General features: G+C 39.7%; 2 protein-coding genes across 7 annotated transcripts in view; both read right to left on the bottom strand.

The window, feature by feature from the left end:
- Window positions 1-18,847, bottom strand: part of immt (inner membrane protein, mitochondrial (mitofilin)) — a 46,613-nt gene extending 27,766 nt beyond the window's left edge. For 2 of the 5 annotated variants that reach the window (XM_076738781.1, XM_076738783.1), the window contains exons 1-7: window positions 18,657-18,824; window positions 15,795-15,859; window positions 14,748-14,937; window positions 14,204-14,345; window positions 3,486-3,578; window positions 2,127-2,291; window positions 1,103-1,236 (exon numbers count right to left, since the gene is read on the bottom strand). In XM_076738781.1, coding sequence (XP_076594896.1) covers window positions 1,103-1,236; window positions 2,127-2,291; window positions 3,486-3,578; window positions 14,204-14,345; window positions 14,748-14,937; window positions 15,795-15,859; window positions 18,657-18,692 — 825 coding nt within the window. In that variant the 5' untranslated portion in view covers window positions 18,693-18,824. Of the gene's footprint in view, window positions 1-1,102; window positions 1,237-2,126; window positions 2,292-3,485; window positions 3,579-14,203; window positions 14,346-14,747; window positions 14,938-15,794; window positions 15,863-18,656 lie in introns of all 5 variants that reach the window. The other 3 variants (XM_076738780.1, XM_076738782.1, XM_076738784.1) reach the window with 3 other exon arrangements.
- Window positions 18,848-19,555: 708 nt separating this feature from the next.
- slbp (stem-loop histone mRNA binding protein) lies at window positions 19,556-26,293 on the bottom strand. Of its 2 annotated transcripts, none has more exons than XM_076738337.1 (8): window positions 26,096-26,293; window positions 24,776-24,898; window positions 23,758-23,871; window positions 23,595-23,666; window positions 23,267-23,389; window positions 21,296-21,451; window positions 21,046-21,154; window positions 19,556-20,131 (listed from the first exon to the last, which is right to left on the bottom strand). In XM_076738337.1, exons 1-8 carry the CDS (start codon window positions 26,152-26,154, stop codon window positions 20,060-20,062), a joined length of 828 nt encoding a protein of 275 aa, XP_076594452.1. In that variant the 5' UTR covers window positions 26,155-26,293; the 3' UTR covers window positions 19,556-20,059. The 2 variants fall into 2 exon arrangements, with proteins under 2 accessions (XP_076594452.1, XP_076594453.1); XM_076738338.1 differs by having other exon boundaries at window positions 23,595-23,660.
- Between the last annotated feature and the right edge of the window lie 1,411 nt (window positions 26,294-27,704).

The raw sequence follows: 27,704 nt of genomic DNA, 5'->3' as shown, positions 1-27,704 counted from the left end.
CCTGGTTTACGCTTCTGCGTCGCGGCGACGCCGTACCTACGCTGTCGATGCAGACCCCTACGCGGACCCTACGCCGTAGCCTGACGCGCACCTCCAAAAAATCCTGACGTGAACGTCGAGGACTGTGATTGGTCCGTTCAGAACGTATTTTTCGGTTCTGTCACAGCCCTATGGTCGCAGCACAACACCGCCATTTTCAAAGTTTCTGTGGTGAGAGCTACAAGAAAAACTGGACCAAGCCGAAGAAAGAATTATCGAGGAGGTACGCAAGTACGACCACCTCTACAACTCCTCTTTGCGGCAGCAAGAGCCCCCCGAAACCATACAAAGACACAGACACACCCCCCTAGCGGCTTGGCGGTGAATTGCGGAGCAACGCGTTCCCTCGACGCAGAACTATGAATGCTCAGTGACGGCGTACAGTGTACGCCGTAGGTACGGCGTCGCCGCGACGCCGAAGCATAAACCAAGCTTAAGTCTGCTCTCGTCTCGATCTTACCTACAAGAGCTTTAAAGTCTGCCCACTTGAATCAAAATTACAAAGACAACCTGTGATCATGACAAAAGTCAAAGTCCTTTTCTGAAGCTACTACTGTTTGTTCAGTTGTATATTCACATTTTCCTAACTTGGCATTACAGTTCTAATTTTATTCCATTATGAAATATAAAAAAGAAAATTGATCATATTTGGCTATTTTGTCATCTGTTGTGCATCATCATTGTTAAAAGATTTAATGAATAGTGGACAATGGTAAATATTAGAAAAACAATCTTATTAAATGAATAATTAGTGGCATAATATATTTTCAGTCAGAAAATGATTTTGTTGAATGAGTTGCATTGTAAGTTTGAATTTTGGTCAGTGGAAATCCCTGTGTAATGATGACCGGTATGATTCTTATGTCCGCCATCATGGCAGACAGTAAATTGTGATAATGATGGAACTGAATTATCCCAGCCCCCATTATTCTATAACATTTGGAAAGTTCAGTACAGCGCCCACCCACTGGCTCTGACACACCAATTCACATGCGTAAATCTAATCACGTTTGTACTAGCAACACTGTATCATCCTTGTGGTCAGTGGCATTGTGTTCTGTACCTCTGCTTCCATAGCCTCCTTCAGTTTATGTGTGTGCCGTAAGATAGCCTGAAGGGCTGCCTCCTGAGCTCCGATGGCCTGCAGTGTAGCTTTAGCCGAGCTGGCCAGTGAGTCTTCAAGACTGGCTGATACAGCTGAAAAATGGTCAGAGATACACACACAGGAAATATGACGCCTTGAGAGAGAATGTTACATAGGATGAAGAGTAGAAGAGGAGGCAAAAGAGAATTCAAAGCTGATGCAGAGGAATACTCATATCTTCTTCTTCTACAACATTACCAAGACATTGCCAAAGGTAGTACAGTTAATTTAAAACTGTAGTGTCGGACTTTTGCATACAAGTGAATGTCCCTTACATTCAAGCTGTTTCCAGTCGAGTTGACACAATGCTAATTAAGCCCAGCAGCAGATAAATCTCTCTTTCGCAGGATACGAGTTTTTAAATCTGGTGTGTGAAGTGACATCCCCACGCTGCCACACCAGCAGTGATGTGTTTCATGTCAACCAGCAAAGACTGGCTTGCCAGAAGTGAAGTGGCCAGCATAGCAAGAGAGTAGTCTAGAGTAAGTATGGTGGAGCCCATGGTGTCATAAGCACCTCAACAGGGTTCGTGTAATTACTCTCACTGCCAGAAAGGGGAGACAATGCAGGTTTGAACTCAACAGTTTTGCATATATTTTCTCTTGGGGAATGTCACAAGGCATTTGTTTTACATGACCAATAAAGCAAGTTATTAAGACACATTAAGCTGGCCTTTCCTTTAATTTGTCATCTGGCAATATTTGCACACAAATCTGTTGAAGTTGTATTATACAGTATATCACAATCATATTGTCAAAAAAAGAGTGTTATTATTTCACTTAAATGTACAATTTGTGACAAATTAACTTTGTAAGGGCACAACTGCACAATACCCATTTATAAAATGACGACAAAAATTACAGTTAACACATGCTCCCACTAACTCAGGTGGTTGATGCGTAACTGATTTCCTTGTGTGTGTGTTTATGTGTTGCCAGCCTACATGATAGGGTGTCCATTTCCTCCTGCTCTTGTTGAGCCAGTCTAGTTGCCACTTCTTCTGCTGGACGTTCTTTCAGTGATTCGACTGCTGCAGGTGACTCTGTGTCAGAGTGAACTACTGCTGTCACGAGTTTATCCTTATGGTCATGGCTGTCTTGACACTCCTCTGGAAGAGACAGAGACAGACACACTCGTGCATGTGAACACATGCAATTAATTTTTTTTTTTCACTAAATATCATATACTGGGCAAGCATGAAACCATAGCAGACATGGACTAACTGACACTAAAGTGACAGTTAGTTCACATCAATTTCTGACAGTAACATTTACACTAGTTATTGTCTACTAGAGAAAAGGGGACACATTCTGTATCTGCAATTTCGGAGGTGATATCAAATCCTCTGCCGTAACGTTAATGAGTGAACTCTCCGGCAACAACACACAGCACTCTCTCCAGCAGTTAGCATCAACATGACAACGGTGTCACCAATAGGGAAATAAGCTCCGACAAAGACACGTTCATCAGTGGACAGGATCACTGTGAATGATCTCCAGCTACACTGTATGGTCAACGTCATTAACAATTTACTGATCAATGATTTAATTATTTAATGAATTCATTTTCTTACAAAATTATTTTTATATTTTCTATATCAGTATGAGCAGTCCTAAAAAACATGGAAAATCCATAATGATAACTAGATAGTGAACAGTCTCAACTAAAAATTCTTCTTCTGGGACTTGATACAACAGTTAGTCAACAAAAATAAAATCAAGTGAAGCATCTGGCTTCTAATATATAGGCTCTGTGATTCTCCGTAATTATCCCTTAAGAGGATGAATTATGAAATACAGATTTTTTTTTCAACACAAAACACACAGTTCAATCACCAATAAATGAATCAACTAAAACCTCTTCTTCAGGAGGCAGGAGGAAACAAACAAAAATACTAACTATACTACTCACTACTAATACTACTCACTGAATACAAATGTGTACAACAGAATAACACATAATAAACCAAAGTGATGCTTCTTGCATCTAATACACAAGCTTTGTGATTCTCTGTGACTATCCCTAAAGCAAGTGAATTATGAAATACAGACTTTTTGGCTCCTTGCCAGCAGTTGACAAACTGATCCAGAGTCAATCTCAGGACAGACTGGACCTTTTCTACTGGTGAGTAAGATTAGATGCCCCAGTTTTCCAAATTCATTAATATTCTGCAGGTTGGCTGGGAATATGGTGGGCTGGCCCTTATAGCCAGTTGATAATACAGGCTAGAAAGTCTACATTCAATCCCTCCTCTGAAAGTAAACTTCAATAAGGATCACAAGGTCAGTGTCAATGTTGTTACCTTTAACTGCTGCTGTCTCTGTGTCACATGGAGCAGGGACTGATGTGGCCTCACTGATGGCTGAGATAATATGAGTCGCCTCTGCTGAAGCCTCTGGGGGTGGGGGGTAGTGTACAGAAAGACAAAGACAGTCTGTGGGGTTGCATGTATTTCAGCTTGTGTGGCAGACCTTTCATAAGCCCTTGAAAAAAATCAAACGAACAAAAGTGCTAGATGCTATACACAAAACTGTACAAAGTAATGAGATCACTGTAAACACTGGATGTCTGAAATTACACTGACATTGTTTGGCTTTTAAGATGTTGGATTATGGTGCACAAGCTCTTAAGAGCTAATGCATGTACTCTTCGTGAAAAAAGGAAAATTAATCAGTTACTACAATAGTTGCCAACTACTTTCCTGCCAACTATCATCAGTTAGGACAAAAGCACAACACACATCAATGGTGGATGACAAATGTCAAAAAAAAAACACACACTTAGTTTTCTGTCTAAGTCCACACTGGCATCAAATTGACACATGTTGATGCTGGGCTTGGGAGATAATTGATATTTTCATATTGTCCATTTGATCCAACTGCCAAGGGACAGGGTAGGAGAGGTTGTGGGAGTTATGTCTCAGCATGCCAGTGAAATGCCAGAATGGACAATTTGGGAGTCAAAAAAATGTAACAGGCACCTCACCTCAAAAAAAAAAAGAAAAACCGCTCCCCCGATGCTGTGCCATTGGTGTGTGAATGTATACATGAGTATATACGAGCAGATGGCTTAGCTACCATATGAATGTGTCTGCGAACGGGTGAATGCAGACCTCAGTTGTCAAAGCCCTTTGAGTGGTCTTCAGATGAGAAAAGCACTATACAAACACAGTCCATTTACCATTTACCTTCATATTATATACAAACACTGGCCACTATATTAGGCACACGTTACTAGTACCAGGTTGGACTCCCTTTTGACTTCAGAACTGCCTTAATTCCTTCTGGCATACTTTCAACAAGGTGTTGGAAACATTACTCAGAGAGTCTGGTCCATATTGACATGACAGCATTACACAGTTACTGCAGATTTGTCGGCTGCACATCCATGATGCAAATCTCCCGTTTTACCACATCCCAAAGGTGCTCTATTCAATTGACATCTGGTGACTGTGGAAGCCATTGGAGTACAGTGAACTCATTGTCATGTTCAAGAAATCTGTTGGAGATGATTTGAGCTTTGTGACATGGTGCATTATCCTGCTGGAAGAAGCCATTAGAAGATGGGTACACTGTGGTCATAAAGGGGTGGACATGGTCAGCAACAATAATCAGGTAGGCTGTGGAATTTGAATTATGCCCAATCGGTAGTAAGGGGTTCAAAGTGTGGCAAGAAAATATCCCCCACACCATTACACCACCACCACCAGCCTGAACCTTTGATACACGGCAGAATGGATCCATAGCTTTAGTTTCCTGCTCTGAGCTGACAGGAGTGGCACCCAGTGCAGCAGAATAAATCTGGAGCCAATCATAATAATGAGTCTATATAACGAGTCACTGAAGGACCGCTTTGAGATAACAGACTGGAATGTGTTGTGTGAGCCACATGGGGAGGACATCAACAGCCTGACTGAGTGTATCACAGAGTACATCAAATTCTGTGAGCAGACCAAACTGCCAACCTGGACTGTACGCTGCTTTCCCAACAACAAGCCCTGGATCACCAGTGAACTGAAAAGTCTGCTAAACAGGAAGAAACTAGCCATAACCAAACCCTCTGCCCAAGCTTGCTCTGTCCAACCCTCAACCCCCCCGCCCCCGGTGATCCCTCCCTTGGACTAAACTCCCACATCCCTCACAGCACCCCGTCCACTAGCAGCACCATCCCCTGCCTGACTGTGTGCCAGGTAAGAAGACAGCTGGAGCTGCTGCACCTGGGTAAGGTTGCTGTGCCTGATGGCATTAGTTCCAGAGTCCTGAGGACTAGTGCCAGCCAGCTGTACATGATCCTGGGACACCTCTTCAACCCAAGCCTGAGCCTGCGGAGAGTCCCAGTGCTGTGAAAGACTTCTTGTGTGGTTCCTGTTCTAAAGAGGAAGTCTCCATCTGGCCCCAACGACTACCAACCCGTTGCCCCTACATCAGTCATTATGAAGATGCTGGACAGGCTGGTCCTGGCCCACCTCTGATACAGGAGAAATCATCGCCTACCAACCCCATCTGGGTGTGGACGATAGGGTTGGGCGGTAATCCGGTAATAAGGTATCCTGCGGTATCTAAAAATAGCAACGGTATCAGTTTCATTGCCATCATTAAAAAACATGCAGTGCATATAGGTCTATTGGGGCCTAACATAATTGTAGCATCGTCATAACAAAAATGAAGTCCACTCCGTTCAATGTATCTGGTTGAAATTTTACTCGAGAAAAAGGTGACTGTGCAAAAGTACACGCTAAAAAAAGGAACCTGAGCAGTTTTCCAGATGTTTTTACACAGGTATGCCCAGGTGCTCATTTAGGCGCATCTGGGCAGAGTACCGTTATCTCATTCAAGCATACGGAGAAACTCCTCTGTTGAAAACACTTTTTCAGCCTTTTTTTTGCTTGCTCTTGCATGAAGAGCGCTCCCTCCACTCTAGAAAGCCCCTCCTCTTTATGTAAACAACCAGGACCTTCATGATTGGTGTCAAACTAACACAGAGTCATAGGAGGAGACATTAGCAGCATTTTTTCGAGCTGGAATATAACTTTTGACCACGAAACAGCAAAGATAAGACATACTTTATGATTTAGCAAAGTTTTTTCAGCTACTCTTTGGCTGCTAGCTCGCCGACTTTTCGTCGCACAGTGAGGAGGCAGACATCTTCGTGATCAGCAGACTCTCTGCTTTCATATAGTACCAGGCTTGTGTGGTTTGCGTGAAGTGGTGAAATCAGGCAGGTAGTAACTTTGACATGCGATATTTTCGTGTTTTCGTTACATGTATTGTTTGTATATTTTCTTGGGGTATGAATTATGTTTCGTTTGGGTGGCAATGCTTAGTAGAGGCTTTTAGCTGCATTCTTGTATGCTACAAGTTAGGATTGGTGTGAGCATTGACTGTCTGAACTGTGCGCATGTCATGCTGCCCTGCAAAGTGGTTTCTAATTAGTCACAGTTATACCGTATACCACGGTAAAATGTGGAGGAAGTTTGACGGTATCAAAATTAGCATACCGCCCAAGCCTAGTGGACGATGCCATCATACACCTACAGCGCGCTTACTCCCACCTGGAGTGGCAGCACTGTGAGGATCACTTTCTTTGATTTCTCCAGTGCATTTAATATCATCCAGCTGCTGCTCCTGGTGAGAAGCTGCGAATGATGGGAGTCGACGCGCTCACTATCTCCTGGATTACCGACTACCTGACAGACAGACCACAGATTGTCTGACTGGGCAATGTTCTGTCTGAGACTGTGGAAAGTAGTACAGGAACACCACAGGGAACTGTTTCTGTCTCTTTTTCTCTTCACCTTCCACTACAACTCTGCATTGTGCCACCTACAGAAGTTTTCGGACAACTCAACAGTGATAGGGTGTATAAAGGATGGACAAGAGAAGGAATACAGAGCAGCAGCGGACGATTTTGTGGAATGGTCTGGTAGAAATCCCCTGCTACTTAACGTGGCCAAGACCAAGGAGATGGTCATTGATTTCAGAAGGAACAGGATGACCAGGATGATCTCTTCCCAGTCTGTTGTTGCCAGCGCACTCCTCTTTGCTGCAGTGCGCTGGGGGAGCAGCATCTGAGCCCGCGACACCAACAAACTGAACAAACTGATCAGGAAGGCCGGCTCCATTATTGGCTCTAATTTAGCCACTTTTGAGGAGGTGGTGGGGAGGAGGACACTGGACAGACTGCTATCCATCATGGATAACCCTGAACATCCTCTTCACCACCTCGTAAAACAGACAGCGGACCTCCTTCTCCAATAGACTGCTCCGGCTCCGCTGTCACAAGGACTGCCTCAGGAAATCATTCCTGCCATGAGCCATCACACTGTACAATAGTAACTTTAACAGTTAATCTACCAACCTCACAAACTCCAATATTTCAGTGTTACTTATGATTTGCACTACTGCAATATTGGATATACTGTTTATTGTTTACATTTATTTATCATCTGCAACTTGCAATGTTTTCTGGTATATAGTTTATAGCGCTGGCTCACTCCCTCTCAGGAACTGCTGTAAATACTTGTTTATATACTAAGTTGTATTGTATTTTATTATATTATTATAATATTATACAATGTGCATTCTATAATACATATCATATAACAATATATTTAGTTATACTTAGCTATATTTTTAACAACTGCTATTATTCTATGTTTATATGCTTAGTTATATTCTTTGAGATAGTGCTGGGTGCTATGACCAAAAATGTGTATCATGGTATTTTTCAAAATTCTAAAGGTTTCATGGTATATGACAGTATTTTTTTTTTCTTTCATCTGGAAGACAGATGTTTTAACACAGGTATGTCCAGGCACTCATTTGGGCGCATCTGGGCAGAGTACCATAGAGCATACAGAGAAACTCCTCCAAGCATATAGAGAAATTCCACTGTTGAAAACACTTTTTCAGTATGTGAGGCTTTGCAACTACGTGTCCAATATGGTAGCAGCAAGGGGGCTCCACAGGGGCCCTCTTCACCCTTTACACATCGGACTTCAGACTCAACACCGACAGCTGCCACTAGGGATGGGCGGTATCCAAATTTTGATACAGTCAAACCTTCCCTACATTTTTCCAGGGTATACGGTATTACCCTGACTAATTAAAAATCACTTTGCAGGGCAGCATGACATGTGCGTAGTTCAGACAGTCAATACTCACACTAGGAAGCACTAATCCTAACTTGTAGCATACCAGAATGATGGGGAGAAATTCAGCAAAAAACGCTTCTAACAAGCACTGCCACCCAAACAAAACATAATTCATACCCCAAAAAATTATATGCGCATGTAAGGAAAACACGAAAATAGCGCACGTCAACGGTACTGCATCTGCTGATTTCACCACATCACGCAAACCACACAAGCCTGTATCATATTAAAGCAGAGAGTCCAATGGTCACAAAGATGTCTGCCTCCTCACTGTGCGATGAAAACTCAGCAAGCTAGCAGCCAAAGAGTAGCAGGAAAAAAACTTCGGTAAATCATAAAGTATGTCTTATCTTTGCTGTTTTGTGGTCAAAAGCTATATTCCAGCTCGAAAAAAACACTGCTAATGTCTCCTCCTATGACTCTGAGTTAGTTTGAGATCAATCACGAAGGTCCTGGTTGTTTACATAAAGAGGAGGGGGTTTCTAGAGTGGAGGGAGCGTTCTTCATGCAATAATCTATCTCTGGGGTTACTTCCTTCTGGATCGTCATTGGTGTTTCTATGGTGAATTAGGGTGCTGCCCCTCAATTCTCTTGACTGTGGCACAGAGGACTGAACAGCCCGAGGTGTTATTTTACTGTTTTATTTGCATTTTGTCCTTTTATGAGAGATAAGAACAATAGCAAGCAGAAAAAAGGCTGAAAAAGTGTTTTCAACCAAGGAGTTTCTCCGTATGATTGGACAAGATAACGGTACTCTGCCCAGATGCGCCCAAATGAGCGCCTGGACATACCTGTGTTAAAACATCTGGAAAACTGCTCAGGTTCATTTTTTTAGCATGTACTTTTGCACAGTCACCTTTTTCTCGATTAAAAATTCAACCAGATACATTGAATGGAGAGGACATTTTTGTTATGATGATTCTACAATTATGTTAGGCCCCTATAGACCTATATGTGCAGCATTATTTTTTTTAATAATGGTAATGAAACTGATACCATTGCTATTTTTAGATACCACGGGATACTTTATTACCGGATTACCAACCAACCCTAGCTGCCGCATCCAAAAGTTCTCCGGTGATACAGACATTGTTGGACGAGTATCACGGGAACAAATTTGAATACAGGGAGGCTGTAACCAACTTTGACTGGTATGGAGTGAACAATCTGCACATAAACGGTAGCAAGACGAAGGAGATGGTAATTGATATCCGAAGGAATGTACCACAGACTACACCAGTGAACATCCAGGGCTTGGACATTAAGATCGTGGGGGATTACAAATACCTTGGTGTTCACCTCAACAACAAACTGGACTGGACAAATAACACAGATGCCCTGTACAGGAGGGGCCAAAGGCATCCACACCTGTTAAGAAGACTGAGGTCATTTGGAGTATGTAGGACACTGTTAAAAACATTTTATGACTCTGTGGTGGCATCTGCAGTTTTCTATGCAGTGGTCAGCTGGGGCTGTAGGAGCTCTGAGAGGGACAGAAAAATACTTAACAAACTGGTCAGGAGAGTCGGCTCTGTCCTGGACTACCCTCTGGACACCATCGAGGAGGTGGGTGAGAGGAGTATGTTAGCCAAGCTGACATCAATCATGGAGAACCCATCCCATCCCCTGCACGAGACGGTAGCAGCTCCTGTTTATCTGTTTAACTCTAGCATCAACTAATGTAGCGCTGTCTTGATGCTTCTCAATTCTACATCATACCCACTTTTTGTTTGCACTACTTTTTCAATGCCAATATATGCTCTAATGCTAATATCTGGTCACATTTATCCATTTCACCTGGTACAATTTCTAAGTTGTGTATCTCTTTCAACTATGCAATAACAGTATTTATTTTTTCCATATTAGCAACTGTATTTTTAATAAACAGTATATATTGTGCATATACATAAATCCAGTACTTCTCAAGTAAAAGAGTATTTTTCTTAAGTACAATAGTATTCTGGGGCGGCACATGCCTCACAGCAAGGAGGTCTCTGGTTCGATCCCCAGGTCGGGCAGGGCCTTTCTGTATGAAGTTTGCATGTTCTTCTCGTGCATGCGCGGGTTCTCTCCGGCTTCCCCCCACAGACCAAAAACATGCTCATTAGGTTAACTGGTGACTCTAAATTGTCCATAGGTGTGAGTGTGAATGGTTGTATGTCTGTATGTCTGTCTATGTTGCCCTGCAATCGGCTGGCGACCAGTTCAGGGTGTACCCCGCCTCTCGCCCATTGCCAACTGGGATCTCAGGCTCTCTCGGTCTCTGAAGTTTTGACATCTCTCTCTGCGTATCTCGTAGCATCTGACTGAGGTGTCAAAATAATGTATTGAGGATTAGGGTGACCAGATGTCCCACTTTGTGCGGGACAGTCATGTATTTCCATTACTTTTCACACATCCCGCAAATTGCGACGTGGTCGCGAATTGTTAGCAACACTGTCAATAGTAATTCGCGACAACATCACAATTTGCAGGACGTGTGAAAAGTAACGGAAATGCATGACTGTCCCGCACAAAGTGGGACATCAGGTCACGCTAACTATGATTGATAAACCATCTTCGTAGGCTATGCAGACTAACACGTTAGGGGCGGATTTCATGTGCTGTTCGTTTTTCATTCGCAGGAAATAACAACAAACAGCGTGCTTAATTTAAATAACGTTTTTAATGTATTAAATAAGCGAAATATAATGAGATATTTTCAGGAACGATAGACAAGATGTTGTAAAATAATAATTTAATGAAAGCCCAATTTCACCAATATTTTGACTTTTGACCTATTTTCACGTTTTCCTGGAAAAGTGCCAGCTCGACATCCAATGGGTTTTCCCAGATCCCATCACATTTTTATAATCTGTAAAAATGTACATACCATACTTGTTTTTTTTTCTATTCTGTATCTTGTAAACTTTTATATTTTTATTTTTTGACCTCTTATGCCACTGTGTCTGCTTTTTGTAACCTTCTGGCTGTAACGGCTAAATTTCCCCGATGTGGGATCAATAAAGTCCTTTCTTATCTTATCTTATCCTCTTTAGCCCAGAGGACGCTGCCTCCATACAGACCTGTTCTATCCCTAGTTTGTCTTTTTCCGTGCTCCCCAGTATTATTGTTGCTGGTCTGTTCTCCTCTGTCTGTCCAGCTGGGTGTTCACCTACACCCAGCCAACTCCACCTCCTCAGGTGCACACCGGATTGTCTTGAATCCCTGGCGGTGCCTTTGTTCGTGTTTTGTGAGTACTACACTACGCTATCTCCTCTCCTGTTGAGTTGCTAATGTTAACTATTTTTGGACTGCCACTTATTGTGTGCTTTTTGTGTTTCAGTGTCTTCCGCCGCGTCAGTGCGTGCCTTGCCTCAAACCCACTTCATCGGAACTTCCTTAGTTTCTCCCAACTCCTTTTGAATGCGCCTTTTGTTTATTTCTGTATCTAATGAGTGTGTTTTCTGTTTCACCCATTGAGTTTAAAATAAATTGAGTATTTTTATATCTCCGTCTCTGGTCTGCATCTTTGGGTCCAAAACAAATTCTCAGGAGTGAGCGTAACAGGCCATCCAATATTGATTTTCCGCCTTGTCCCGTCCCTTGCGTATTGAGAGTTCTTAAAAATCTCTGAATCTTTTAATGACATTATATACTGCATACTGTATACAGACAGAATGCACTATTTGCCAGCACAGTCTGTCACAGAGTGGTGAATCTTGCAACAAGACAGGGTACATTATTTATATTCACCTGTCTTATGTGAAACAGTTAACACTGATTTAAGTTGTGTTAGTTGTGTTGCTTGCAGCCATGACTTTAAGTCTATCACCATAGATTTAAAACAATAACTAATGTTACACCATTTCCACCATTAGCCGACTCGACCCCTCCCGACTGCAGACAGTTATCAAGCAATTTTTTCAGCTTTTTTCGGTCAATTTCTTGCATTTTTCACTCTTATAAACAACAACACTTGGTACTCAATAAAAGCTCCCCCTGGCTTCATGGTCTGATAGATCTGAGTAACCGGAAACGATGCAAAACATCAGCATTTTGAGTGTGTGTTATAGTGCTTCCTTACAGAAAATCACTTCTGGCCCTCCATCTGCAGTTAACGCCACTACAAAATTTAATTAATTTTTCAGTTTTGATTGATTGAATTGATATGTTGTCTTTGTGCTATTTTCAATTAATTATGGGATTTCAATGCTTTTGAAATCATTGCATTCTGTTTCTATTTACATTTTACACAGTGTCCCAACTTTTTGAGAAACAGGGCTGTATTTTTGAACTGCTTTTTTGGATGAACTACCGTGCAGGCTTGACCAAACAGTCTTGCACTGATTCTGGCGGGTGTAATTTTCTAACACTTTATCGAGATCAAATAATGATTGTTGTATTTTATTGTCTACTGTTTGTTGTGGTTCTATATGTGTGCATTTATCAAAAGACGGCTGTGGTTAGTATTGCTTAGCTGTGCTTTTCCTTTTTGTTGCTTGCATGGGTATGACATGGCTACGACATCACGTTGCTTGTTTTTGCTGTTTTTGCACTGATGTTTTGCTGTTTCTTGTCCCTGTACGGCTTGTGTTCTGTCTTGAGTATAATTTTTTTGTCACTGTTGTATGAGGCATCTTATCTCTCTCTGTTATCTCTTCATTATGTACATTTTATGACTTCAAAACTGTCGTGGAAAATTAGCCAGCTGGCTAACATGGGAACATTTACAGAATAATAAATAAAGGAAAGAAAGGAAGTCAATACAAAACAAAACATGGACATTTAACTTATGTAATGCAGTGGTTAGAGTTTGTACTCAAGAAGGTCTATTTCAGTGACCCACCAATAACAGCTGACCCAATTTACATCATTTGTTGGTGTAGACTTTTTTCTCTATGGTGAGTGGCGGGTGCTATTTTTGGACCCTGCCTATGGTTACCACCTACCACCAGTAGGTAACAGCAAATGCAGTTTACTACTAGAGGTCACATATTTACAGGGCCTGCAAAACAAACTGTTGTTGTATTAATAAAGAACTCAGAGAATAATTGTCCTTTTTCCATCATTTTGTGAGCAACTGTGATCTGACTTTGTGCTGTACACGGCATGAGCCAGTGTACGGCAGAGTGAAAGCTCAGAGTGGCTGCTCCTTCTTGTTCCATTACTCCCTGCAATATTTCAAAATGATCCACTGTCCAAAAATGCCCAAAATTACAGCTCTCTTGTTTTGGAGATGCATTTTGACGAACGATAGCAGTCAGTATCAATCTTACTGACAAACACATTGCATTTACCGTGACTTCTTCATAATGAAAGCCAACTCCTGTTTCACCTTGTAAATGCTGTTAATGTGAAGCTGCAGCAGTAGGAAATGTTCAGTCAGCTTTAGCAGTTACTTAATATAGCATTTTTTTCTGGGAACGTTAGCGACACCCAGTTCTTAATGCTGCAAACTGGAAGCACTTTCAACAGTAGGCTTTTAACTCCATTACCTCATTTGTCAATAGACACTTAACAGGCATTTATTTAAATAAAAATATTTGATATTACTTAATTAAAATTATATAATACAAAACAATAATTATTACAATATGGTTAAGCTAAAATAACAAAAACTACTTGGTAATGGTTAGGGAAAGAATGTGGTCATGGTAAACAGTAAACATACTGTAAACACTAGCATAAAGTATGACAATATCTGATGAGATATCACAATACTGGAAATAAGACCAGTGGTATTATGCTGCAAAGTACAAGGCATAAAGTACCTCAGGACAGCAAGATGGCCAAATGAAATGAAAGACTTCTTTAACAGCAATTGTCAAAAACTCAAAAAGCTTCCAGCACATAATGTATGAGTGCAAACCAAACCAGAAACTTACCCTCTATGCTCTTTGTAGGCTGTGTTGGGACATGACTTATTTCATTTTCTAGACTCCCTTCTGCCTCCTTCACCTTTTTCTCTGACTTGGCTTTGGACACCACTTGTTTTTCCATCATAGAGGGAGGCTGCACCAACTCCATCTAAACAGTAGAAACAGTAGCCATTTTTGTGTTTGTACAGAGCCAGATGTCACAATCACTTATGAACAAAGTCTGTAATTTAAATGTTTTAGGGATAGAACATAGTACAAAAACATTTTACGTATTTCAAATTCACAATTCAAAGCATGAATGTCCTGCTGTCATTAACAGTTTATATATAGGTGTCAATAACCTGCCGTCAGAGACATGGTATAGAGAGGAGAAATAACTGATTTGTTACCATCGGGCCTTGCTGAATTTTGTCAGCACAGAGCCAGCCATGGATTTCATCAAATCATTTTCACACCCATATGGAGCAAAATGCTTTACTGTAGAGGAGCAGTAAGTAGAATCCAACTAATCGTAGCACATTGTCAAAACATGCTGTGAATACATCTTGACCTGTTTCTTCATGGGGAGGCCGCCATCTTGAGAAGCAGGTCCCAAAGCCAGACCCAACAGCCAGTCAGAGTATGGAACATTGTTCTCCACAGCTGCTCTGAATTTAGGGTCCCATTTGGCATAGAGTATTGTTCCTCCAATGCCTCCACTTACTGTCATCAGGCCAGCAGCAACCACTTTAGCAGCACCACTATGGTTGAAGAGGACAGCAAAGGACAGACATGAATTTGATGTCAACACTGTTGATGTTTCCTCCAGAATGACAGTGTAACTGTGGGGGTTGGAGACCTTCTTCGTCAGTAGGATGTTTTGTAACGTCACCAAAAAAGACAACTCTTACTAAGAAGCTTTTACAAAATAATGGCATAAGTATGCCTGCAGTAAGCAGGAGAGACCTCTACTGTCTCTACTCAATCAAGGATACCATTGTCTTGGACTAAAGAAAATGAAAATGAAAAATGTTAAAATGGGTAGCCAAACATACTTTGGTAACCCTTAATATACCTGGCCAGACTGCCCAGGTTACATCTTTGTGTGAGAAACACTATAGATGGGTCCATTGTCAATGTGTTTGTCAGAGACAGCGAAAGCAGGACGAGGAGGGGCTAAGTGAATCAATGTGCTGCGTGGAGTTCTACAATGAAATACAATTTTACCCATTTTAAATAGCAAAAAACTAAAAGATCAATATGTGTTGGCCGGTGTTGATATTGTGGTAGGCCACCAACGTATAAAAAAAAACGATGTCAATATGTGGTTTGACAACTGTTGAATCTTTTGGGGTTTTTTGTTTTTTTGTTCTCATTAAGGTGCATGTCTTTTTTTTTCTATGCAAGTACAATGAGTGCACTGTTTAAACTGGAGTGAAATTCCTTGTATGTGAACACATACTTGGCCAATAAAGCCGATTCTGATTCTGATAATGTCTTACTATCATTGAGAGGGTTGAATGTAATGTGCAAAGTCTCCATTCGACTCACTTGAAATTTTGCACAATCCATCTCTGTACAGTATGTGTGCGTGTGCGTGCGTGTGTGTATGTATTACCTGGTCTCTCCTGCTGTGTAGTGCCGGCAGTGTTGCAGATTGGTTAGACGGGTTCTGCCGAAGGTCTTCTGAAGAGCAGGTTAATAAGAGGAAATCAATATTCGACAGACAGCTCGTTCATGCGTTGTTATTGCTTGACCTTCAATGTCTAAAATTATTATTGTGTGTTTAAGTAATCACTACCTGATGTATTTTGCATTTTTAAATTGCATGATGACTTTAACATGCTATTTAGAGGTTGAATGATAGAATCAGAAGAGCATTTATTACCAGGCATGCCGCGATCATGTTTTTTGCCACTGATACCAACTGCCAATCGTCTATGCACCACATCAGCCAATGCATGGCTGATACAGCTCATTTACATATAGAGATCATCAAAACAACCACACACAAAAACAGTTTCTTCCCACATGCTGTCACCCTGTTGAACAGTTAGTCATGCAGTGACACTAACACTAACCCTCTGACACCAATATATCCACTGACAGGCCAATCATAATCCATTAACATTTTTAACATGGACATTCACCACTCACTCTCACTGTCAACATAAATACCTGCAATTTTTAAATGTCACTTCTTGTATATAGATTGTTTTTGTATACGTAGCTTTTTGTTCAGTCTTTGGGCTTTTTTTTTGTCTTGTGTCCTCATTGAGCTGCATGTCCTTTTTTTCCTATGCAAGGAAATGCGTGCAATGTTTAAACCAAAGTCAAATTCCTTGTATGTGCACTCATACCTGGCCAATAAAGCCAATTCTGATTCTGATTCTGATTTTTTTGTTTGGTCAATTATAATCGTCATAGGTCAATTTAAGTACTTTGGTATGGGATCTCCACCAGTAGCAGTGTAACCCAGACTACAAATGCTGTATTACTGTACAGAATGAAGGGGAAAAAAAAAAAAAAAAAAAAGTCTTGTTGGTTTCTTTTTATATCAGCATAGTCCGTTCAATAAGCAGAGCAGTGTAAAGATCTCCCAAGGAGCAATGCAACAAGTTGCCTACAATTAAGTCCAGAAGGACAACTACAATATACAATGTAATCTCCCTCCCCATCCTTTTGCGCCATGGAGTGCGTGGATGTGTGGCATGTAGGTGTAGGACAGGCAAGAGGACATAGCTCACTGCAGGAGTAGGAATTTAGTTTTAGTGAGGTATTAGCAAAACAGAGTACCTACAAAGTTCCCAGTAACTACAACACATGTAGGAAAGATGAGTAGTCACTCATTTGGTAATTGTCATAGAAATATTGGTGGCTGATTGATCTGAACTTTGCTATTTAAAGCAGAAACAAACATGTTTGCAACCTGCTACAAAAAACAGTTTTGATCTCTATAGCTAATTTCCCTGTTTCCCTGGGGGTGATAAGGGATAACATAACCAGAGCTAACATTATCTCAACCCTCCATCCTACAACACAAGCTCTGCTGGTTTTGTTGTTACATGAAAGCTCCCTCTGCTGTCTGTCCTGTTGGTACATGTCTGTTTCTGCCATAAGATGGTAACATAAGACTTTATTGATCCCACACGGGGGACATTAAGTCTTTACAGCCAGCAAGTATTACAAAAAGCAAAAACAGTGGCATAGAGGAGACAAGATAAAAATGGATACAGGAGATAAAAATAATAAAAAATACAAACAATAAAAGACTATAGAATAGAAAATCAACTATGCATATGTACATTATGTACATTTTCTAAAAATGGTACATGCCGTAAAAATACTACTGCCATATGAGAAAACTACCAGTGTCATTTGTTGCATTGCACTTGAGAAAATACTGTTGCATAGCCAGGCCATTGAGGATAAGATAATATAAGATAAGATAAGATATACCTTTATTAGTCCCACAGTGGAGGAATTTCAGGTATTACAGCAGCAAAGTGGATAGCAAACATAGAGGGCATCAGTAAAAAGGACATTAAATATCACACAAGCAATATAAACAAGGAATAATTAAATAATAATGAATCTAATCTAATCTAATAATGAATCTATGTATATGCACAATATGTACAGTTTATAAAAATACTGTTGCCAATATTGATAATAAATATTGTTATTGCACAGTTGAGAAAAAACAGACACCTTCAAAATTTCACAAGATGTAATGGTATTGCACCAGATGAAATGGATAATGTGAGCATATATTAGCATTGATAATTCGTGCAAATAAACAAACAAGCATCAGGTTTATGACTGTTGAATTGGGAAAGACAGCATCAAAACAGTGCTGCATTACATGATGCTGCAATACGTATGTAAATGTACTTCATAGACATGGCCCATGGTACACTGAGTGTTGTTGCTATATGATACACCTTGGGTTTTACGCCAAATAAATGCTATTGAGTTGCCTAATATGAAGAAGGTACTTCTTTGGGGGGGGGGGGGAGGGGGGGGACATCTCCCTCAGTGGAAATTTTGCTAGCGTTAGGCATATTTTGAAAATGTTGACAATAAATTAATAATGAAAAATACAATGAAGACACAGATGACTGTACCGTGCTTTTGCGAGATGGTAGACGGGCCTTTGGCCTGACTTCGCCAGTAATGTTAAAACATAGCATTAGCTCAACTCGTTTGCTAGCTAAAGGTTAAAATGGCATTAGCCATCTGTCACTGGAAACTAACGACCTAGCACTGATATTATCGATCACGCTTTTCTTCTGACAGCAAAATAAAGAGTCGCGTTAATTCTAAACTTTAACGTTTGGTAGCATATTATTGTTATCAATCCAAATTATTACAATCCGCTATGACACTTTGAGGCAGGCTGTCGGTCACTGAATGACAACACGCTAATGCCAATATGGCCGCTCACAGCTGTGGTTAATTGCTAAGGCACAAGTCTTACCCGAGCATTAGCTCCTCTTAGAAAAGCCCTCAGCATGGTCCTCAATCACTTTTTATCAAATCCTAATCAATTTAACTCTCACAGTTACTTCGTAGTATCTACTTCCTTCTCTCTTGCCTCTCGTTTTCTAGTTCCTTCGCCCTCTTCTTCTTTGTAATCTTGGTATCTCCAACGCTTGTGTGCGCAATACTGCCTCCCTACTCAGAAATTGAAATAAACGCAGGCGTCTCAAAACTGAAGACAACAGGGGAATAGCGCGCGCACCTTTGGTAAAGAGATTTACGGATACTGTATCAAAATAGACACTAGTACTTAACCGGTCATCAGGTTTTGGTCAGAAGTGTTGTGTTGACAACCTCAACAGCTGCTTGCTTGATGAGTGAACACTGCTATATTTGAGAACATCTCGTTTTCAGGTTCATTTTCTTCAAAGTAATGCTTTTCTGTGGCCCAAGTGGGAAACGATGATAGCCACCACACAGTCACTGTCGACGTTACAACAAAATATTTCACGAATAGCTGACTGCAGAGATCCATTGAGTCAAGATAGTTTACAAACCAGAAGTCAGATACTTATCCAACTGGAGTCACAAAGAGCGTCACTTAGAGCATCTTGGTTTAACATTTAACGTTCAGTTATTTAAATATAACCTAGTCCAGCAAGGATAGTAATGAAACAGAAGTTCTGGTAGAGGTAAATGGAAGCTTAATTTACAGGGCTAGTTATCATAAATTTAATAGTATACACAGAGCAATGACGAGTTGAGTGCTTCCACTATAAAGCCATGAATGGTAACAAAGTTTACACACTGATTAAGCTCAGTAGCTGCTCGTGTCAAATAATCAATGGCACTGGGAAGACACATTGAGTATTAATCCATCAAAGTTCTGGTCATAAAGACAATGAGACATTCAAGTTTGTTTTATTTGAAATTCTTCATCATGAAAGAAACAACAATATGAAAGACAGTAACATTTGAATTAAAAAACAACCAATGTAAAAACAAACAGCCCAATATAACTGAAGTAATGCTCATCAGTACATACTTGAAAAAAATCCTGTCAATATCAATCATTAAAAGTAAAATACTTTGCCTTTGGTTTGCCTATCTTTTTTAAAGTATTTAGAGAGCCCTTTCATCACAGTCAGTTTCTATGTATTCTTGCAATCTAAAAAGCAATTATGTGACCTATCAATTGCATATGAGTGATGCCTGCAAGACCAGGCCACATATCAGTGCTGATTGAATGAAAATCTTGTCATAAAAGAGGACTCCCTGAGTAGATTAACTGCTATCTGGAGCAGAGTCATTCTGGGTAACATTAAGGATTGGGTGGGGGTGAACCATTTGAGATGTGTGTGTACATGTTATTGGAGATTCTTGGAGAGGGCCAATGGTGAGCTATGCCATGTCACGCTCTGCTGTGCTTTCTGTCTTCTGCACTTTTATTGGAGTCCCCAAACAGTCTTCACCCTGAGCAAGAGAGCACAAGTAACCAAGTTCAAAAAAGAAGCGTTTTTTTCCCTCCGCTTTAAGTGAGGATCTCCACTTCAGGTAATGTTGTTCTATATTCTGTGTTAATGTCTCACACAACAGATTTACTATAACAAATAAAATATACAACAGATGGAAAGACTGCACATTGTATGTGTACTTTCTCCCCTTCATTTGTTCGCAATTCTTCATAACGAAGTTTTCATTATTTGCTGCAATATGATATTTCACTGGGTAAATCACATATTCATCTAATTTAGGTCAACACAGGATTTCTTTATGGATAATTTTGCAATAATGATCTTTCTGGGAATTTCGTACTCAATCTAGAGAAACTGGAGACAAAGCTTTGAGTTTTTAGAGTTACGTTAGCTGTGTTGACCTTAAAAGCAGTTGTCGATTTCCACAGAAAATCATTATTTGTTATGTAATGTTCGGAATGTGGAAACATCAATATCCATAGATGTTGAATTCTATATTTGTTGACAAACAATGCAGGAATTTTTCCACGTTCAGCTGACTTGCTGTGCTCTGATGAAAAGACTCTTACTCGCTTTGAATTAATTTATTGGATGTTTATCAAATGAACAAAGTACTAAATCATTTTACAATAACATTTATTTATTGGAAACTTCCTGGGAGATTGTTAGAGAATTATCGACAAATCATGGACTCATCAAACAATGTGTAACTAAAACTTTAGCGCTAATAATTTCTGCTACTTCAAAATGTAGAAAACATAAATAGATTTCTAAGGGTTTTTAATCCCATTTAACTTCAACCCTATGTCTACTGTATCCCCTGAAGTCACAAAGAAGTGTTTGTTTGTTTGTTTGTTTGTTTTTTAGCTTCAGATATGGTGTGATGCAGTTCTACTGAACAGTCAAACTCACCTCCAATGAAAGGCTGCATATGGTGAGAGAGGCTGGGGCGTTCTGGGAGTCTGACAAAGTTGGGAAGTCCAGCTCAATGTCCATTACATCATCCAGACCCAACTCCTCACTGCAGGCACAAATGGACACAAATGACAAAACACATAAACATGATGAACAGTGGACTGATAATGGATAGATTGTGTATAGGATCTGGTCTCTACAGGCCTCAGGTGACTTGTATCTTGTTCAAGGCCAAATATCTTCCTACATGTTATTGAGGACTTTGTCTTGGCCGTCTTTTGCTGGGGGGTCCCAGGCATGGAGCTTGACCTTCCACAGTTTAATCTGCTGGTCCCAGGAGCGACGGCTGTACTTCCTGAACTTATTGGGAGTCTTTGGGTGAACACCTGGCTGACGCATGTGTCTGGAAAACAAAGAAGGAAAAGAAATACAATGGAAACAAAAAAGTTATATATTAATATACGCTTATTTTTTTGTGTCCATACGATTTGCTTACATTTAAAAAGGTTAAAATGTTAAAATTAACTTTATTACTTGCATACATTCCTTTTTTTGAAGACCTAGTCTAAAATATATGGTTTTAATATATTTTGAGAGAATATTTGGGGGATAATGGCAAAAATGTCATGTGGTGTAACCCTAAAAACTTGGTACCAAATTGTTTAACTTGCTTAAAAAGGTTAAAATTTTCAAAAAAGCATGCTATCAACTAGTTTGGCATAATCTTACATTAGATTTATTTAATAGTAAATAAAAGTAATAAAACACAGTTGTTCAGAACCACCATTCAAGGAGCTATTTTGGTAATATGATGCAAGAAGACAATGTGACAAGAAATGACATCACAGAGAAGGACCCCTGATGAAACTAACTGCCATGTGCCAAGGTTAGTAACTCACTTTCAAATTTGAGATAATCTTACATTTTTGGGGTACGGTCAGGTATGCTTATGTTTACATGTCAAATGGTATGACCCCAGGAAAACATTTATTAATCTTCATAATTATAAAAATGAGTATTTACTTTAAAAATTATATTTGAAATATTCACACAAAGGCCGTGTGTGTACATATGTGTCCATAATAATGCCTGTCAAATTCGATTTTAAATTGAAATGTCAAATGGTGTTACTGGTTACACCATTTGACTCCTATTACAAACCTCTCTGTTAGAGGTCAATTTTATCAAATATCAGTAGTTTATGATGCTGATTTATGTTGTAATATAAACTACTTACTATGTGGAACTATTTTTAAGTGTAAAGTATTAATTATTGATTTAATAATGTAGCAGAATTAAGTAGTTTCAAAAGACGTGAAAGGTAGTTTTCTCTCTCTCTCTCTCTCTCTCTCTCACACACACACGCACACACAGAGTTATGTACTCATGCACTCTCTCTCCATCTCTCTTTCTCTATCTCTCTCTCTCTCTCACACACACACACACACACACACACACACACACACACACACACACACACAGAGTTACGTACTCATGCACTCTCTCTCTCTCTCACACTCACACACACACACACACACACACACACGTTTTTGTCTCTTTTAAACTGTTTGAAAAAAATAAAGTTCAATTAAGCTTGAATTCATTTGACTGTCATTCTTGATTTTCAGTGTCAATTTTTTCAAGAAACAGTGACCTTTGACTATAAAAGCAACATAGTCAGGTGGTGTAACTGGATAGTGTCAATTGGCGTAACCAGTATTTTTCATGAAAATATTATAATATACAGAAAAATTAATGTGGAATATAAAGTAACCCTCTATAGTGCAGTGCAATAACATGTTTTTAAACATTTTTTACATAACGCAGTATATATCCCACTCAATGTATTTAAAAAAGCCTAAAATTTAACTTTGGAGGTAATCCTTATAAAATCTATTTTCATGTGATATTTTAAAATCAGGTAATTATTTTTATGGCTGCATTTATATGCATTTTAGGTGGATTAAACATTTCAAATTTATCATTCTTTTTCGGTTACACCATTTGACATTTTCAGGCACATTCCGTGTGATCTTTGTAAAAAAAAATGGTACAAATGTGATTTCAAATGACATGAAACCAACATGAACACAAGATGTACATTTTGACAGACCTGAATGATCTTGCCAACCCATATTTGTCACTGACCCATATATATATATAAAAAACGGACTGAGTGAGTGAGTGAGTGAGTGAGTGAGTGTGTGCATAGACCTACTTTGGAACTTCTTTAACGTATCGGTCGTAGGCCAGTGTGTTCTTGCCATAGTTTATCTGTTTCTGTCGTCGTAGTAACACAGCCTCATCAGTCTCCATGCTCTCTCCCTCTTTGGAGTCACAGCTGCAGTAGACAGACAGGTTTACCACCCATTCACACAAATAGACTCAAACAATAAAGGTGCTACAGGTTCCGACTAATTGTGAATGGAACCTCTAAATATCAGATGTAATGCATTTCATAGCATGTTGGCCTGCATTCAGAAGACTGTTTTATCAACCAATTAATATTTTGAGTTTAATGGTCATAAAAAGACATGGTGACATACCTCCCAGAAGAGCCAGAGGAGGTCTTTCTCTCTCTCTGGGTGACTTCTGCACCCAGTATCCTTCTCCTGTAACTAAACACACAATCAGTGAAGTTGGCACTCAATGAAGAGGGTGCTTAAAATCAGAGAAAAAACCAATGAAACAGAGGCAGAGTTTGGTTACCGCTGCATGTCTCTGTGTACATCTCTCCTCATCTCATCATCCTCCACCTGGCTGCCCCAGTCAGCCTGTCTACCACAGCGAGACACTGGGCCTGTGCTCTCTGGAGTGGTGAAACTAAAAAAAACACAAGGGGTACATACCAGAGTAAACATAATGAGGGGAATGTAAAGTTACTGTTGCAGATGCTGCTGTGGCTACCCACAGGCCTGTGATCAGCTTGTTAACCCAGGGACACAAAATGTGCGAAAACACTGCCCATAGTAGCCTGCACCAAGTTAAATCAGTTTAAGAGTTTTTATTGATAATACTCATTCATCACTTCCAAAAATGCTTTTTCTTCAGAGATGGACAGATGATACCAAAGCTCCAAACTCCAAACTACCACTTCAATCCATTCTTCTTGTATCAAATAAAAAAAAATCCCAGGTGACTGATGACGATAAGCTTCAAATGTCCCTGATGCTGCAGAAGGCACTTGACTGAGTTTGACAGTTCTTAAATCTTTTCAGCTTAAGTATGTGATTGGCACACAGGATAATAATTAAGATAAATGGTGATGTACACTAGAAATACCTAATCAAAATTATGAGAGCATTTCCACCTAATACAAAGCAGTAATGTAATTAAATTTATACCCATCTTAAAAATGCATGCACTCACAGTCGACACTAGACCTGAACTATGCTAATAACCTACATCCATATTTTGAGTCAACAAAAAAATTTAAATCTAGGCTTTTTGGACAATGCTTCTATTAATTAGTTTACAGTAACATGCTGAACAACAACTCTTTGGTTTAATGCACACCTCTTAGTGAGAGTAAAGACACGTAACATAGAAAATGCAGGTGCCCTAGCCTTTCAATGGACACGAGAGCTTGAGCCCCAGCCTTGAAGGGCTGCTTTAAGTTTTTCATCCACCTGTCACTGTGTACAACTGTGTGTAGATTTATTTAAAAAGATGGCTCACTTGCACATATAAATGTAAATATACTTCTCTTGTGGGTATACACTCTTACCTGCCATGTCTACTGTCAGAGTGGCCACTGGTTTCCCTATCATGACCGTGTGCCTCTCTGTTGGCCCGCAGGTTTCCATCGATCCCTCTCTTCCTGCAGTGGGACCACCGAGAAGGGCCATAGCTCCAAGGCAGGGAAGATACAATAAAGAATTGTATTTAAACATACAAATATACAAGCATATGTTCAACTTAATTTTTACAAATCTTCACTACGGGCATATCTCAAAAGATGATTTCTACCTGTCTCGAACAATCAATACAGTACTAAGTTCAGCAATACACACCCAAATGTGCCTTGTTACCTAATGCATCAAATGCAGAACTGGTTTGCAGACTACATGCCCCTCTATGTTTAATTAGCTAAAGTATTTAATGGCGACGTTTTTTAATCAAAACAAAGTGGTAGACCGTCGGCTACCTGGATAAGAAACACAGTCGCAAATTAGGAAACAGGGTAAAAATCTTTGTTATCGTGTAATGTTAGCGGACGGAGTATTTATTTCATCCAAATAGTTTCTTTGAGGATTCTGAAAATAAAGCTAAAACAGTGGTTTAAGTGTAAGCTCCTGGGTTGCGCTAACATGACCAGTTGATGAACGTTATCTTTTAAAGAAAACGAAAGTAATTTTTGTGACTCGAATGTAATGTAATGATAATACAAGAGAGGCATAATTTTAGTAAATAAACCAGCTTTCGTTTTTTTAATCGAATATAAATAATTCGTTAAAAAGTTGCTACTTCCTATTTTCGAATGTTCTGATCGTCTGTTCATCCATCACCCAACCCTGTTTAGGGTATGTTTTATGGTCGCGAGGTAGCTATATTAATTCAGTTGTATCCCGACAGACAGTCGTTTCCCACTGGGTTTACGGTTCATGCTATATACATTAGTCATCTTATCAACGTGATTACATAACCACAGAGCAAAATTATAATTCAAGCGGCAAAATACTTGTACTGTTTTACTCGACGTTCGAGTTTACCGCCCCTTTCTCAGTCTTTCCACACATGCCACGAACAACTAAACAGGTTGTGTACGTCCCAGTGATAGGAGTGGCTCGTCACTAGATACAAACTAAGTACTAACGTTATAGCTACCGCAGGAAAGGTGTAGGATCAGCGCTCGCTTATGTAACTAGTCAATCATACGTTACCAGCAGATGTGTTTTGCAGCAAGCAAAACATCTGGAAAAATATATTTCGAAGCAAGCATTTCAGCTGAACATAATGCCCTCCATTGAGTGAATGAAGACAATGGAATCTCGTAATAACGATGATTTAAGTAACGTTAGGTGAAACTACAAAATTAAACACGTACCAGTTGTCATGTTCGCTGTTGTGAGATTCATGTCTTCTGCCTCCTGTCCAGTCACACATTTTCTTAATAATATCTGTCGAGGTAAATTATTTCTGTGTTAAACAAAGAGGCTTTGCAGCAGGTTCCCAACAGATACCCGCCAACACTGAAAGACGCGCGACCCCAAACAGTCCAAGAAGTCACATGGCCGGAAAAGGTGGCTGTACATCTCCGGGTAGGGGTCGAATAGAGTTTCCGATCTGCGTGAAATGACCCGGAAGTATATCAGTTTTTTTATTGACATCTTGAAACTTTATTTCACAGTGTGAACAATATTTGTGGTCTATTCATTTTTTTTAAAGCTTTATTTAAATTCAACAGTGAACAAGGTATATTAACAGGAGTAAAGTATACACAAACAATCAGACATTTCCAAATTAAATTAATATAATAAACCAGGGATGAGGAAGAAAAAAAGAAAAGAAAAGAGTAAATGGAGTAAGGATCAAAAATTAAACGAATAAATAATAACTTAGACACAAAGTTAGAAAAGTAAATATTTACATAAAGTGGCAGACAAACTCAATCAAGGTATTCCGAAAATTGAAGGGCAGATAAGCCTTTCTTGTTATTTTCTATATATTTCAGAGACCCAAAATAAAGTTTCAATTCAATTAAAAATAATGTAAATGACGGGATTGCTTTAGACATCTTGGCTTTATGAATGTGAAATTTGCCCATTAAGATAAAAAGGTTCACAATGTTATACTTATTATTTTGAGGAGAAAAACCAAAAATAATATTTTTCTCATCAAATCGAAACTCAACTGTAGTTTTGTTAAACAGAAATTTCTCCAAGTCAAAGATCTGTTAGCATTACTCCAGGTAAATTCTTTTTTGCCTGGGTTTAAGAAGCGCCAGACATCTATAACTGGGAGTTGTTCAGAAATAAAGGCTGTACTCTTAAATCTTGAGTTTTGGGTTGTTCTTGCCGGAATTCTGTCGATGAGATCATTTGGAGCATCATTAAAATCACTTCCAATGATAAAGTGTGCTTCCTTGTACTTGTTTTTAAAAGCAGCTAGTTTATCACAGAGTTGTGTAAACATAATCTTGGCTTGAGCAGGGTGATTGTGGCTATATAAGTTCAAACTATGAAATAAGAGTTACTCAGTTTAAGTGTCAAAAATATCCATCTGCCCTCGGGCCCGTTTCACAAAGCAGGTTTAGTGAAAACTCCGAGTTTGTTAAGCCTGAAATGAAGGAAACTCTGAGTTTTCCGTTTCACAAAGGGAGGTAACTCAAACCAGAGAAAGAGGGGTAACTCTAGCCCGTTTCACAGAGAGAGGTAACTTAAGCTCTCGGTCAGTTACCATAGTAACAGACTCTATGAACCTAACCTGGTCGGGACCAGGTTTTTCTCAATGAACCTCGAGTTTCTCTCTGTCTCCGCCCTCTCCGCACACGGTATTTGATTTCCTCATTCATTCGTCAGCAGGCGAGTTTTGGGATAACATAGTTCTGCCGTCTGTTATTTAAAAAAATCAGTCAGTAGGCACTTTTTTTCACTAACATGTCCTTTTGACAACGATCCCGTGGATGAAGGTGCAGCATTGCTGCGCAGGGAATT

Source organism: Chaetodon auriga, chromosome 9 (assembly GCF_051107435.1).
Source record: "Chaetodon auriga isolate fChaAug3 chromosome 9, fChaAug3.hap1, whole genome shotgun sequence".
Classification (NCBI taxonomy): Eukaryota; Metazoa; Chordata; class Actinopteri; order Chaetodontiformes; family Chaetodontidae; genus Chaetodon; species Chaetodon auriga.
This window is presented reverse-complemented; position numbering and strand designations above follow the sequence as displayed.